The sequence below is a fragment of the Macadamia integrifolia genome, unplaced genomic scaffold, assembly GCF_013358625.1.
Source record: "Macadamia integrifolia cultivar HAES 741 unplaced genomic scaffold, SCU_Mint_v3 scaffold2795, whole genome shotgun sequence".
NCBI classification, from domain to species: domain Eukaryota; kingdom Viridiplantae; phylum Streptophyta; class Magnoliopsida; order Proteales; family Proteaceae; genus Macadamia; species Macadamia integrifolia.
Window position 1 is genome coordinate 27,851 of NW_024868968.1, and position 14,218 is coordinate 42,068.

The 14,218-nt window shown below is 41.3% G+C and overlaps 1 protein-coding gene across 1 annotated transcript; it reads right to left on the reverse strand.

The window, feature by feature from the left end:
• Positions 1–7,882: 7,882 nt before the first annotated feature.
• LOC122067264 lies at positions 7,883–12,325 on the reverse strand. Its single transcript, XM_042631100.1, has 4 exons — positions 11,957–12,325; positions 9,543–11,227; positions 8,802–9,347; positions 7,883–8,696 (listed from the first exon to the last, which is right to left on the reverse strand). The coding sequence occupies exons 1-4, from the start codon at positions 12,323–12,325 to the stop codon at positions 7,883–7,885; spliced, it is 3,414 nt and encodes a 1,137-aa protein (XP_042487034.1).
• Between the last annotated feature and the right edge of the window lie 1,893 nt (positions 12,326–14,218).

A 14,218-nucleotide genomic window follows, 5' to 3' on the forward strand; every position in this document is an offset into this window, starting at 1 on the left:
GTAGACCCACATGGGGGCCAAGTACAATCTCATAGAGGAGTCAATAGGGGCCCAAGGTCACATTTCTTGGAAAGCAAGGAAATTGGAGCAAATCAAGCACCGATGCACTTGAGAGGAGTTGATCAAGTGACCAACCCTCCGACAAGTACTCCATTGAGCACCACAAACCACCAAGCCAAGGCCTTGGTGTGTGTGCAATCAAAATATGACGTGATGGAACTTTATGTCATGAAGAGAGAGAGTATACATAAAAAATAGGGGTCAGTTTAGTTCATGAGATTACCAAAGCAGACATTGGCAGCCATTGGAGGCTGCACCCATGATGGAGGAAAGCATTCTCTTCAAATATGAAGAAGTAAGTTTTCTTGACTTCGGTTTGGATGGAGTTTGCAGACTGTTTTGGAGTTGGATGGCAATATCATCAGTCGATTGAAGGCTTGATTATGTGGTGGAAAGGTAAGGCCAGAATTCTAAACCTGAAAAATCATTGGCTCATGGGTTTCTCAATACTTGCAGAAAATATTTGGTTGGAAAGAAATAGAAGATCTCACGAGGCAGCAGCTAGACCTGATTGGAAAATCTTTGAATTTGTGCGTCGAGAGCTTGCTCTATGGCTTGGCCGTTCAAAAGGGGAGGTGAAGGCTCCTTCTGATATTATTTGTTGCAGAAGACTGGGTATCCCTATGGATTACATGATCTCCTATCTCCCTTTGGAAGTCCATTGGTGCAAGCCTCAGCGAGAATGGATTAAAATCAATGTTGATGGGAGCTCCTTGGGAAATCCAGGAAGAGCAGGTGCAGGGGGAATCACTCGAGATAGTGAGGGGCAGGTTTATGACTCCTTCAGTATGTTTTTGGGTACAAAAAAAATTTACAAGGATGAATTTGAGGTGGTCATGGAAGGGATTCTGATGGCCAATGCACTAAGGGCAAGAGGTGTATGGATTGAATTAGACTCAGGTGCTGTGGTGGCAGCAGTTCAGAGAAATACGAAGTTCTTTCACTCACACTTGTTTTTTTCACTAAAAGATCATGTATATTAAAATGAAAAATAGAAAAAGAAAGAATACAGATATAGTACATCAAATGAGAAGGGCTAGAACGCCCAAACTCACACCTGGAAGAGTAGGGGATGAACATGTTCCACCTTCGGCATTGCCATCAGCAGGACAAGACACCCACACTACTCAACCAAAAAAACATAAAAATCAAAAGACCTAGCACATTCTCGCTCTTGGACGACGAGAAGCATCCATGTCTAAGTCCATCTGAACCGGAAGCGGCCAATTTGAAACTGGCGAAGAAACTTCAAACCGAGCAGCTGATTTCAATAGAAAGTCAGCAACTGAATTAGCTTCCCAATAGCAATGGGTTATCTTCCATTCAGCCTCTTCCAAGAAAGATAAAATATTTATCCATTTTTTGTGGGCAACCCAGGGAGGTTTTCTTTTTAGAAAAAGAATCACAACGACGGCTGAATCACACTCAATCCACAACTGGTTCACATTCATCTGATTAGCAATTTCTAACACAATCGAAAGCACCAAGAACTCCACCTCAAAGTTTGATCTCACACCCAAGAAACTTCTGAAATTTGCAACCACTTCGGCCTTTTCATTTCTGAAAACACCCCCTGCTCCTGACTTCCCTGGGTTGCTTATTGAGCAACCATCCGTGTTTAACTTTAACCAACCCACCTGAAGGGGGTTCCAATATATCTCATATATTTCCCTTGGGCTATTTATCAGCCCTGCAAATCCTAGCCATCTTGCATTTACCAAATCCACAATAGAGATAGGTGCCCCTATGTGCACCAAAGCTTGATCACTAATTTTACGTCTTAGGTAGCCAAAAACAACATCAACTGATTTGTTTTCACCATTGTACCATCTATGGTTCCTTTCCAGCCAAATAAAATAAGGAATCAAGACGAACCCCTTCAGCCACACCCCCTTGAAGTTTGTCATCTTTGCCTGCACCTTCCACTAAGCAATAAGGCTGTCAAGCCCTTCAAAAATCGGCCTCACCATCCCAAAACAATTACAGAATTTTTTCCACAGAGAAATTGCAAAAGAACACTCATAGAAAGAATGAATAAATGATTCCTCTGCCCGCCCACATAGGTTACATTGCAAAGGCAAGTAAACCCCTTGTTTTTTGACAGCATCATCAGTTGGTAATTTGTTTTTCATCATTCTCCATCCAAAAACAGCTTGCCGAGGCTGAAGATGCACTTTCCATATCAAATAAAACCAACCCACCTTAGGCGACTCCCTTCTCACATTTTTCCAAGCAGTTTTAATTATAAAAATTCCAGATGAGGATAGCTCCAAATTGCAACTATCTTCAGCGGCAGAGATTGAAATCGTTTTTGCTTGAGCAAATATACTGTTAAGACTATCAGACTCCACTCTGGGAAAGTTCCACTCACCTTGGATAATAAAGTCAGAGACCTTCGCTTGTAATGTACTACAAAGATCCTCCTGCAAACCAAATAGCTCTTCAATGGATTTACTTCGCAACCAGCTATCTCTCCAGAAATTTATCTTCCGGCCATTACCAACTGTCCACTGCTCATAATATTTCATCCACCTCCAAACCTTCTTGAGACCTGGCTACACTGATGAAGAGATGTGACTAGATTTCAACGAGCCATCTGCTTTCAGAAATCGAGCACGGAAGAAATTACTCATTAAAGATTTCTCATGCTTAATCTGCCAAGTGAGTTTACATTAACACGCAAAATTGACATCACGCAGCTTCCTTATGCCTATACCACCTTCCCTTAAAGGCTTACACACATCATCCCATTTTACAACAGTCTTCTTCCTTGTCTCCAAATCTCCTGACCATATGAAGTTACGCATCCACTTTTCCACCAATTTTATTGAGCTCTCAGGCCATCAATAAATCCCAAAATTATGAATTGGGATACTTGAGATCACCAATCTCACCAGCTCCACCCTTCCCGCCATAGAGAGAATTTTCCCTTTCCACCCTACCAACCTTTTCTTTATTTTATCCAATCATTGGTAACATATGGAGTTTTCTTACTCTCCCCTTGAAGAGCTCAACACCTAAATACTTTGTCGGCATTCTAGCTGACTGAATTCCCAAAATATTACTTATGAACTGCTTCCTGTGAGGGGCCACCTTACCAAAAAATAAGCTACTTTTTTCTAGATTAAAGTTCTTGCCAGAGAATGCCTGATACTTTACTAGAAAAGACTGAAGATTCTTCACATATGTAGCCGAAGCGTTCATAAAAATAAAAATATCGTCAGCAAATATTAAATGAGATGGAGTGGACACACCTCTAGGACTTAGCAGGGCTTTGATTTGAGCATCACACACCATCTGCCTTAAGCCTCTACAGAGAACCTCCTCCGACAGGATGAATAATATTGGAGATAAGGGATCGCCTTGCCGTAGACCTCTTCCGACCTCAAAAAAACCCACTGGACCACCATTCACCAAGATTGAAATTCTAGAAGAAATCAAGAGATGATGAATCCAAGAAATCCAGACCTCCGAAAAGCCAGACTTTTTTAGCATGGGAAATAGGAATTCCCAAGCCAGGGAATCATATGCCTTCTGCACATCCAACTTCAAACCCATTCCTCCTCCTCTAACCGTTGAATGCATCAAATTTGATAATTCAGAGACTAAACTGATATTCGTAGAGATAATCTTTCCCTTCTGAAAGGCTCCCTGTTCTTCAGAAATTAATCTGGGCAGCATATCAATTAGCCTGGAGGCCATAATTTTTGATAAAACCTTACAATAGAAGTTTTCCATACAAATTAGGAGAAATCTATCTGAGGAGCTTGCACCCTAAACTTTAGGATTCAGAGAAATAAAAAAATCATTTATAACCTTAGGTAACCGACCATCCACGAAGAAATGCTTGATAGCCCTGTAAAAGTCTGTCTCCACTATCTCCTAGCATTTTCTAAAAAAGCTACCTAGAAATCCGTCAAGGCCAGGCGAGCTTGCAAGGTCCAAATCCCAGACTACTTGTTTTATCTCTTCCCTACTTGGAACCTTTTCCAAACCTTCAATATCTTCCTCATTTAGCACCCTGGGGATAACATCTAATAGCTCATTGTGATGTACAATCGGAGAAGCCTCATGAAACTTCTGGAAATAATCAGAAACATAGGACGCTACTCCCTGTTGATCTGAAACCCATGTGCCATCCTCCTTTTTTAAAGAGGTGATCTGAATTTTTACTCTCCTCATCTTGACAGACAAGTGAAAGAATTTTGAATTACAATCTTCTTCCTTCATCCATCTGAGCTTCCTTCATCCATCTGAGTTTTGCCTTCTCTGACCATAACTTTTCCTGCATCTGGCCAGCTTTCAGCAGGGCAGTCTTAGCATCGGCCTCCTTATTAAATAATTCATCAGACATTCCATCCACCTCTATCATGCCCTGAACATTTTTAAGGTTCAGCTTAGCCTTTTCCACTGCATCATTCAGATTCGGGAAAATAGACCTAGCCCAGGCTCTAAGCTTCTCCTTTACTGTCTTTAATTTTTGAGCAAGCACATATATAGGGTCACCTCCAATCTGAATATTCCAAGCCTTCCCAACCTTTGGAACAAACCTTTCATTTTCCATCCAAAAGCAATGAAAACGAAAAGGGATATTTTGAGGTTTTGGGATATCACCAGAAGTAATTAATAACGGAGCATGATCAGAGACAGAGGTCAGGAGAACTCGTTGCTTCACATACTGAAATTTGTCCAACCATTTCTTAGTACAGAAACTGTGATCAAGAACTGCTGCCTCATTGCCCCTCCTTCTATTGTTAGACCATGTATACTTTTTTCCTTGAGAAGGAATAGAAAGCAGTAAGCATGCATCTATCATGGCTTGGAATTCCACTGCCAATCCAAGATTAAAAGCATCAGGGATTCTTTTTTTATGAGAGACCAGAGTAGCATTGAAATCTCCAATGACTTACTAGGGAATCTGCGCATTCACCTGGAGCTCCAATTCTAACCACAAGCTACGACGAATTATTTTAAAAGAGCTTGCATGAACAAAGGATAATCCCACATTTTTCCCATTCCAGTCAAAGACTACTGATATATGCTGCTCAGATAATGCAGCAACCACTGGACGCTTGAGCCCAAATTTCCAAATCACCCATAAAATAGGGACTTTCTCTACCCTTTCATTATGAATAAAATCCACCTCATACCCCATCTTACTGAACATAAGACCAGGAAATTTACATACCTGTACCATCGGTTCAGCCAAGCACACCACGTTTGGAGAATGCTCCTTCAATATCAAGCGTATGGCACCAATTCCTTTAGCCTTCCTTATCCCCCTTATATTCCAAAACATGACCCGCATTGATCACTGTTTGGAAGCATGACGTTTGTCAGACTTCTTGGCCTGACCTATTGTTTTCTTCTTCTGCTTACCACCCATGCCCAGACCAGTTGCTTCCTTTTCATGAGACACCGCCACTTTATCCACCATCATCACTTCCGAATGCACATCTGAGATCACACCCCTCAAGCAATCCACCTCTGGTAACGAGGAGACAACATGATCCATCCCAAATTCCACTCTTGCTCGCTGAGCACGAGATGTCTCTGCACCATCAAGCCGTAAGCCCTGATTTCCTCCTTGCGTTCTCGTTCGAGAGGGGTACCTTGCCACGGGAAGGGAGATGTCGCCCACTGACCTGTTCTCTTCCTCGCCTAATTGGACCTGGTCCTCTATTTGGGTCAGAATCACTTCTGGGTTTGGGTCGGATTCACAATCCAAACCCATATCCTTTCCTTCTTCAATCGGGCTTTAAATGGAAGATTCCAAAAATATTTGGATATTCCCCCCTTCGTTTGGATTATTTGAATTTTGAAATATTGGATTTGATATGGGATTAGGCACAATCGGCTAAGGAGATTGCCTCCTATTAGGAAACTCTTCCACCGAGTCAACCACAGCCGTGTTGACTCCATCTTCAACATATGTTGCTCCAGGAATTTTTGTAGAATTTTCTGTCGCCCTTTGTCTCTCATCCTCCATTTTCTTCTGCTTACAATTGGACAACAGATGGCCAACTCGCTTATAAAAACCACAACGCTCAATGTTATCCTCATAGATAACTTTTTGGCGGAATCCATACACCTGAGAAGTCCATGGCTCAAGTCTCTCCACCTGGACTTCTTTTTTTTTTTTTTTTTTTTTTTTTGTAAAAGGGTAATTTATTAAGAAGGGAAAAACATCCAAATAGGAGAGAAAAAAAAATACAACTGACGCCACTGGCCCAACTTGCTGTCTCCACCTTCGGCAAGGCCATCAGCAGAGAAAGCAAGCGAGCATCCTAGCCAAATCTAAATCTATGCATATTCGCACCATCATTCACAAGCTCTGCTACAATGCGATTAGGAAATTCCACTGAAATCTCAGACAAGCCAAATTTAGAGGCCTTTTTAGCTAGAAAATCTGCAATGGGGTTAGCTTCCCGAAAGCAGTGAGTTATTTTCCAAGAAATGGATTCCAAGTAATGAAGAAAAGAAATCCATTTTTGGAGAGCAAACCAGGGGATCTGCCTTTTTTTGAATCGCAGACACCACAGACGCCGAGTCTGATTCTATCCACACATGTGTCACATTATGAGTTTGCGCTTTCCTTAGAGCTTGATTTGTTAATAAGGAGGGTCTCTTCAATAAGGGATGCCGCCCTTCCTCGATTTCTATGGGAGTTAGAAAAATGTGGGACTTTGTGAAGGATAACGAGAGATGGATTATTGGGAATGGTAATTTGGCAAATTTCTGGAAAGATAAATGGTGGGGACCAAAATCAATCCTAGAACATCTAGCTTTAGACCCATACCTCCACCTTGAACGGATGAGTGCATCAGGTTTGCCAACTCTGAAGCAATGCTTATATTTACTGAAATAATTTTACCCCTCTAGAAGGCACCCTGTTCTTTTGAGATTAATCTTGGGAGAAAGAGAGTTAACCTGGAAGTAGCAATTTTGGACAATACTTTGCCGAAAAAATTTCCCATACATATGGGATGAAACTTATCCAAAGAAGATACACCATCAGCTTTAGGGATAAGGGTTAGGAAACAATTATTTACCCCCTTAGGAATTTTTCCTACTAAAAATAATGAGAAAACAGCCCTACAAAAATCACTTTCCACAATATCCCAACAACTTCTGAAAAATTGACCTGGAAAGCCGTCAGGGCCTGGAGAGCTGTCCGCATCCAGATCCCAGATCTCCAACTTAATTTCTTCCCTTGAGGGAACAGCATCCGAGAAAGCATTATTGTCATTAGAAATGATTGTCGGAATTTGGTCAAGTAACTCATAGTGTGGTTGTACAGGAATTTTAGAGTGAAAATTCTTGTAAAAATCCACAATATAGTTGGCCAACTTTAATTGATCAGAAATCCAAGAACCATCTTCACGATGTAACATACTAATCTGATTTCTTGATCTTCTAATCTTCACTGAAAGATGAAAGAATTTTGTGTTCCAATCGCCTTCCTTCAACCATCTTAATTTAGCCTTCTCAGACCACAGTTTTTCTTGCAACTTACGAGCATTTAAAAGGGCTGTTTTTGCATCAGCTTCTTCATTAAAGAGAGCATCCGACATTCCTGAAGCCTCAATAATATCCTGCACTCTTTTTAGCTCTAAAGTAGCTTTATTCTTTTTTTTTTTCGCTAAAGATTCATTGTATTAAGAAGGAATATAAAATGTACATCCCAATATAAAAGGAAAAAAAAAAAAAAAATGTCACCACCATCATACAAGAATTTGACTAAGATAAAATTTGACCAGCCCCACCTTCGGCATTGCCATCAGCAGGAAAGGCCCCCTTAAATCTTAGTCTGAATAAAAATCTATAAGTTCATAAATCGATATCTTGGACGCTGGTTAGCATCCAGTTCCAATTCCATTGAAACCAACCGAGGCCAAGCTTCCACTGGATACGACACTTCAAATCTCGCTGATGACTTTGCCAAAAAATCAGCAATCACATTTGCCTCCCGGTAACAATGCGTCACCTTCCAATTTATTGAATTCAGGAAAGATAACAGACTCCTCCATCGTTGTAGAGCAAACCATGGGACTAAACCTTTAGAAAGAAGGATTACCACAGCCGTAGAATCGCATTCAATCCAAAGATGCTGAAAACCATTTATCTTTGCTTGTTCAAGACCAGCGATCACTGCCAAAAATTCCGCTTCAAAATTTGTTCTGATACCGACATATTCTCTGTAGTTCAAAAGGTTGTCCCCCTTCTCGTTTCTGAAAATTCCGCCTGCTCCAGCCTTCCCTGGATTACCCAAGGAGCATCCATCAGTGTTTAGCTTAATCCATCCTGGAAATGGGAGACACCATCGAACTTCAATAATTTCTCTACGAGTTCTTGTTACCCGAGGAATTCCTATTCTTCTAGCACATATCAGATCCGGGATGGAAAGGGGTTTCCCAAGATATACACTAGAAATCATACAAATTTCTCCTTTCACTCGAGCAAAAATATGTTTATAATGAAGAGCTGGACCATCATGATATCTAGCATTTCTCTCCATCCAGACAGCATATGGGATCAAAATAAAGCCACAAAGCCACACAGTTGAAAAAGTAAAATTCTTCCCTTTCCGTTTCCACCATGCTAAAAAATCCCCCATTCTATCAAGGGGCTGCCACCTGATACCGAATAAATCACAAAAAGAGTTCCACAGAGATTGGGTGTACTCACAATGAATGAATAAATGAGAGATAGATTCTTCTGCGTTACTACACAAAATGCACCTAGAAGGCATCATCACACCCCTTCTGCGCACCTCCTCATCCGTGGGTAACCGATTATGAGCAAGCCTCCAACCAAACACAGCTTGACGAGGCTGAATCTTGGATTTCCATAAAATAGAAAACCAAGGGAATTTCTGATTTTTCCCCCTTATCTCCTCCCACGCTGATCGCAAAGAGAATGCCCCAGAATTTGACAACTTCCAATGACATATATCCTCCATAGACGATAAAGAAATTATTTTTGCCTTCTCAAAGGTCTCAGCAAGAAATTTCGAAGAAACATTTGGAAAAGACCACTCACCATTTCGATTAAGATCTGCCAGTCGCATAGTCCTCCCTATGAACATTTCCTGCTCCAACTTAGAAGACTCCGCCAGGGAAGAATTTTCTAACCATTTATCTGTCCAAAACATGATTTTTTCCCCATTTCCCACTGTCCATCTTTCCATGTCCGACACGAATTTCCACACCCTTTTCAGCCCCGGCAAAATGGAGGAAGATTTATATCCCTTCCTGAGAGAGCCATCTTTTTGAACAAATCTTGCTCTAAAAAATTTACTCATAATATTGTCTTCATGTTTAATCTGCCAGGCGAGCTTGCATAAACAAGCTTTATTAACCTCTCTCAGTTTTCTGATACCCAAACCGCCCTCATCCTTGGGCTTACAAGTGTTCTCCCAATTTATCACAATTTTTTTCCCCACCTCCATTTGACCCGACCAGATAAAATTTCTCATCCACCGCTCTACAGTTTTAATAATGGACTGGGGCCACCAATAAACTGCAAAATTATGGATAGGAATACTCGAGATTACTGATCGAACCAACTCCACCCTACCAGCCATCGAGAGGAGCTTCCCTTTCCAGGCAGCCAATCTGCATTTAATCTTATCCATCAAAGGTAAAAGATGATTTTTCTTCACTCTTCCCTTGAAGATTTCCACACCCAAATACCTAGTAGGGAATTTGGAGGCCTGAATTCCCAATAAGTTACTGATGAATTGTTTCCTGTGAGGGGCAACCTTCCCAAAGAAAGCTTTGCTCTTGTCGAGATTAAAATGTTGTCCAGAGAAGTCCTGATACTTTGATAAAAATAAATGCAAATTTTTAACATATTTCGCCGACGCATTCATGAAGATGAAAATATCGTCCGCGAATAATAGGTGAGTTGGAGTGCAGGTACCTCTTGGACCTGGCAGCGACTTGATTGATCCTTCCAAGGCCAATTTATTTAATCCTCTACAGAGCACTTCCTCAGCTAAAATAAACAAAATGGGAGATAACGGATCGCCTTGACGAAGACCACGACCCACACCAAAAAAACCCTCTGGACCTCCATTTATTAGAACCGAAATCCTTGAGGATGAAAGAATTCCTTGAATCCAAGAAATCCATTTCCTAGGAAAACCAAACTTCCCAAGGACAGCAAATAGAAATTCCCAGGATAGAGAATCGTAGGCTTTTTGTACATCAACCTTGAGCCCCATCCCACCTCCCCTAACTGTGGAATGCATCAGATTTGCCAATTCTGAAGCAAGGCTAATGTTTTCTGATATTATCTTCCCCTTTTGGAACGCCCCTTGTTCCTCCGAAATCAGCTTTGGCAGTAAAATTGCAACTCTACTTGCCACAATTTTTGATAATACCTTGCAAAAATAATTTCCCATGCAAATTGGCCTATACTTGTCAAGAGAAGTAGCCCCCACCACCTTAGGGATAAGAGTGAGAAAAAAATTATTAACACCCTTTGGAAGGATTCCCCATCTGAAAAAGTGCAAAACAGCCTTGCAAAAATCAACCTCAACAATACTCCATACCCGCCTAAAAAAATTCCCTGAGAAGCCATCAGGTCCCGGGGAACTATCTGGGTCTAATTCCCAAACAGCTTTTTTTATTTCCTCTAAAGATGGTTCAGCCTCCAAATAAAGAGCATCATCGTCCGAAATAATGCATGGAATGCAATCCAGCAGCTCCAGGTGAGGAGAAGTAACAGATAATCTGTGGAATTCCTCATAATAATTGACAATATATGAAGATAATTGTTGCTGGTCATTCATCCACTCCCCATCAGCATTCTGCAAAGTACGGATTTGATTTCGAGCCCTTCGCATTTTCACTGATAGATGAAAGAACTTTGAATTTTTGTCCCCATCTTTCATCCACCTCAACTTAGCTTTTTGAGCCCATAGATTATCCTGCAGCTGGGTAGCTTTCAACAGCGCTGTTTTGGCATCAGCCTCGCGACCAAAAAGATCATCTGACATCCCTGCAGCCTCAATTTCTTGATGAACAGAATTTAGGTGATCAGAAGCTTTTTTGACTTCGTTATCAATATTGGGAAAATTTTTTCTTCCCCAAGGCTTGATAAACAGCTTAACACGCTTCAATTTCTGAGAAAGAATAAAAATTGGATTTCCAGATATTTCCTGGTTCCACACATCTTGAATTACATTATCAAAAAGATCATGCTCCATCCAAAAATTATTAAATCTAAAAGGAATGTTACCTGGTCGGGCGATCGAATCTGACACAACTAAAATGGGAGCATGATCAGAGGATGACCTTAACAGGACCCTTTGAAGAGTACTTTTAAACATATCCAACCATTTACTGTTGCAGAAACTTCGGTCGAGAACAGCAGCTACATTACCTCGCCGGCGATTGTTAGTCTAGGTAAACATCTTACCTTGCGAGGGTACTTGTATCAAAAGACAAGTATCCACCATAGATTGAAAATCAGCTGCTGATTTTGCATTAAATCTCCTTGGACCCCTTTTCTCGTTGGAAAGAAGGGTAGCATTGAAATCACCTATCACCGACCAGGGTAGATTTGGATTCACCACCAAACCTAACTCCGACCAAAGCTCTCTCCGTTTGCATAAACCTAAAGTAGCTTTATTCACTTCCTCATTTAGATTAGGAAATCTTTCTTTAGCCCAAGCTTTTAGCACCCCTTTCACCACCTTCAATTTCTACGCCAAAATGTAGATGGGGCAGCCACCCACATGATGAGACCAGGCTTGCTTCACCACCGACTGAAAACTATCATCTTCCATCCAAAAATTATGAAATCGAAACAGAATGTTGCTAGGCTTTTGGATCACATTAGAATGGATCAAGATGGGAGTGTGATCAGATGCAGTGCAGTGTATTACTCTCTGAGAAATATTTTTGAATTCATCAATCCATAACTCATTATGAAAGCTTCTATCCAGAGCAGCCATGACATTACCCCTTCTACGATTATTTGACCAAGTATACTTTTTACTCTGTGAAGGGGTAGAAATGAGCATACAAGAATCCACCATTGCTTGGAACTCTGCTGCCAATCCAACATTAAACTTCCTTGGACCTTTTTTCTCATTAGACAACAGCGTCGCATTAAAATCACCAACAACAAGCAGAGGGAGAGAAGCTACTGTAATAGCCGCCAATTCCGACCACAAATCTCTACGCTCAATTTTAAAGCAATTGGCATGAATAAAGGACAGAAGCATTTTTTTTCCCCTACCAGCAACTGGCATGAATAAAGGACAGAAGCATTTTTTTCCCCTACCAGTCGACCTCAATAGAGAGCTGTTGTTCCGACATTGAGACAATGGAAGGGTGACTTAGACCACGTTTCCAAATTATCCACAGGTTAGACAACCTTTCCTGACAAATATTATGGATAAACTCCACCGAATATCCCAATTTATTAAAAAATAAAACAGGGAATTTACTCAACTGAACCATTGGTTCAGCCAAATATAGAAAATTTGGAGAAGACTCTGTTAGAAGAGATTGTAAAAACCTCTTACCATCCTCCTTCTTCACACCACGAATATTCCAGAAAAGAACACGCATGATTAACTTGTTGAGTCCGCGACCTTGTCAGATATAGATGTCTGACCTCCTCCTTTTTCTTCCTCCCTTTTTTTCTCCCACTGTTTTACCCTGCTCACCCATCAAAACAGCTCTATCCACTGCTTGAACTCCCATCACAGCGATCTCCCTTCTACTAATTGTAGAGGTAGGACCCGAAGCATCCCCAGAGGAAGAAATCCGACCACCCCTGCTCGTCAAGCCGCCCCAACTGGTACCCTGAGTCAGTCCCAATCTCTTTGTGCGCGATGACATTCTCACAGGACCCTGAGACACCCTCGCCAAAGGGACTTCCTCCTGAGAAGTATCCACTGTATCATAGATTGGGGAAGATCGAACCTGATATGGTCTACTTTCTTTTGAACCAGAATCCTGGTCTGAATCGAATTCTAATTTTGATTCAGAACCAGAATCAGACCCCTCCACGTCATCACTAGAGTCCTTCTCTGACTCAACTCTCTCCTGCGCTAATCCCACATTTTCCGAAATAGGAAGATTTGTATTAGCCGAATTCAAATTAATTTGAATCTCACCTTCATCTATGTTTGGTAATTGAGAAGAGATAATATTTGGTGAGTGTCCCGCGGATCCATTTCCCTCTTCAATAGCTAACTGCCCTTTATTATTCAAATTCTGATTTGGAAGAGGCGGATTTGAAATATTTCTTTCCAAAGAAGATCTGGAAACACCCAACGAGTCACCCCTGTCCGAGTCAACTCCATCTTCGTCGTATACCTGGTACCCTTACATTGTCAAGAGCACTCTGCTTCTCATCCTCCGCCTTTTTGAGTCGACAATTATTTACTTGATGACCCATCCACTTACAGAATCCACACTTTGCACAATTATCTTCATATATTACTCACTGGAGAAAGCCAAAAATCTTAGTAGTACTTGGTTTGAATCTCTCTACCTGAACCTCCTCAACACGAGTAGCAGCTTCCGAGCTATCAACTTCAATCAACATTCGGGCAAAGTATCCCAAGATACCTTGTCTAGTATGATTATCCAGGACAACCGGACGTCCTACCGCCTTCGCAATAGAGAGAAGGACATTATCATGCCAGTATTTCAAGGGAAGGTCTGGAAAACGAACCCGCACGAGCTTTGTGAAGGAATTTTTTTCATGGATGTTAAAATCCTTTTTCCAATGTTGTAGCCGAATTAACTGTCCATGCACACGCAAAGGGGTTCTTCTCCAAATAGCCGCCTTATCGCCCTCACATCGAAATTGAAAAAATTACATAGCCTTTTCCCAGAGGGTGCATCACAACCCCTTGACTCAATTTCCAGTTATCTCTTGCCTCTTGACGTAAATCATCCAAAGATAGAAGACGAAAATCTACACGGCCTATGAGAGCAAACCTGAAATTCTGTCTCTTTGCTTCATAATCATTCTGTGGTATGACGAACTTTGTAATGTTTTCTGCTTGAATCGGCTTTGGGAGCGAATCAATTGCAGGCCATGAGGCGAGACCTACAGCCCTTGCATAAGAATGAGTAGGTGCATTTACCTCCGGCCCCTGAGGAGGAGGTCCTCAATCCAAACCTTC

Excerpts from the sequence above, each read along its gene's own strand:
- LOC122067264 (XM_042631100.1), bottom strand. The coding sequence starts at position 12,325 with ATGCCAGTTGCTGGTAGGGGAAAAAAAATGCTTCTGTCCTTTATTCAT. Across the intron at positions 11,228-11,956 it reads TCAAAAATATTTCTCAGAGA|GAAATATCTGGAAATCCAAT; the intron begins GTAATACACTGC and ends GTGTGGAACCAG. Across the intron at positions 9,348-9,542 it reads ATTATTAAAACTGTAGAGCG|AGCAAGATTTGTTCAAAAAG; the intron begins GTGGATGAGAAA and ends TAAATTTTTTAG.